This window comes from Myotis davidii, unplaced genomic scaffold (assembly GCF_000327345.1).
Source record: "Myotis davidii unplaced genomic scaffold, ASM32734v1 scaffold1277, whole genome shotgun sequence".
Lineage (NCBI taxonomy): Eukaryota > Metazoa > Chordata > Mammalia > Chiroptera > Vespertilionidae > Myotis > Myotis davidii.
The window spans coordinates 2,685,684-2,687,108 of NW_006290682.1; the positions used below are offsets into that span (position 1 = coordinate 2,685,684).

General features: G+C 51.9%; 1 protein-coding gene across 1 annotated transcript in view; it reads right to left on the reverse strand.

Annotated features, from left to right (window-relative positions):
• Positions 1–1,425, reverse strand: part of CLCN4 (chloride voltage-gated channel 4) — a 38,428-nt gene that overhangs the window by 7,109 nt on the left and 29,894 nt on the right. Inside the window, exon 7 of the mRNA XM_015563965.1 lies at positions 1,068–1,148. Coding sequence (XP_015419451.1) covers positions 1,068–1,148 — 81 coding nt within the window. The remainder of the gene's footprint in view (positions 1–1,067; positions 1,149–1,425) is intronic.

Genomic DNA, 1,425 nt, shown 5'->3' on the forward strand with positions numbered 1-1,425 from the left:
GCGCACCACCCCCCCCCCCAAAAAAAGCAAAGAAATCTCTGCATTAGATTCGACAGACAACAAGAGTAGATCAAGGGCTGGAAACCCTGGCCCAGCAAATGTATCTGAATGGCACAGGAGTTAAGAATAAATTTTTGATTTGTAAATGGTTAGGAATGCCCTAGCTGGCGTGGCTTCAGGCCTAAGGACTGAAGGGTCCCGGGTGTGATTCCGGACAAGAGCACATACATGCCCGGGTTGTGGGATTGATCCCCAGTAGGGGGCGTGCAGGAGACAGCCAACAGATGATTCTCTCTCATCATTGATGTTTCTATCCCTCTCTCCCTTTCCCTTTCTCTCTGAAATCAATAAAAAAAATTTTTTTAATAAGTAAATGGTTAGGGCCCTGGCCGGTTTGGCTCAGTGGATAGAGCGTTGGCCTGCGAAGGGTCCCAGGTTCGATTCCGGTCAAGGGCATGTACCTTGGTTGCGGGCACATCCCCAGTGGGGAGTGTGCAGGAGGCAGTTGATCGATGTTTCTCTCTCATTGATGTTTCTAACTCTCTATCCCTCTCACTTCCTCTCTGTAAAAAATCAATAAAATACATATTTTTAAAAAAGTAAATGGTTAGGAAGGACTATTTTGTGACATGTGAAATATTCAAAAGAACTCTGTTTCTGTGACACGAGAAAATTATATAAAACTCCAGCTTTAGCGCCTAAGGAGAGTGGTGTCATGATCACGGGCGCGGTGTGCAGGGCTGAGTGGCTGGGACCCAGCCCGGGAGACCCAGAAAGCCTCCAACAGCGACTCCCCGGCCCTTTACAGACGTTTGCCAGCCCCTGGAACAGGCCTAGCCGCGTCGCCAAAACCAAAAATGCTTCATTAATTTGGTTATGAGGAAGGGGGACACTGCAAATCTTCCAGAACATTTATATCGGCATTTTCCGAACACACTGAGCAGCCCCCATCGCGGCTCCTTAATGAGCGGCAGGAATGGTGTCAGCGCTCCCCCGAGGGCTTCAGGCAGCCTCTGTTGAGCTCACCACTGCGCAGCCCGAGCCGCAGCCCCGGCCGCCCTGCTCACCTCCTCCAGGCTGAAGAGCACGCCGCCAATCGGAGCACCAAACGCAACGGAGACCCCGGCAGCAGCCGCGGCTGAAAGTACCTGCAAGGCAAAGCGTTCCGTGTAGCCGAGGCCTTTCATGAAAACAAGTGTTTGCAGGGGATGCCGGTGTGGCTCAGTGGTTAAGCATCGACCTGTGAACCAGGAGGTCAGGGTTCGATTCCCGGTCAGGGCACATGCCCAGGTTGTGGGCTCCATCCCCAGTGTGGGGCCTGCAGGAGGCAGCTGATCCATGATTCTCTCTTATGGATGTTTCTGTCTCCCTCTCCCTCTCCCTTCGTCTCTCTGAAAATCAGTGGGAACACAGTTAAAAAATAAG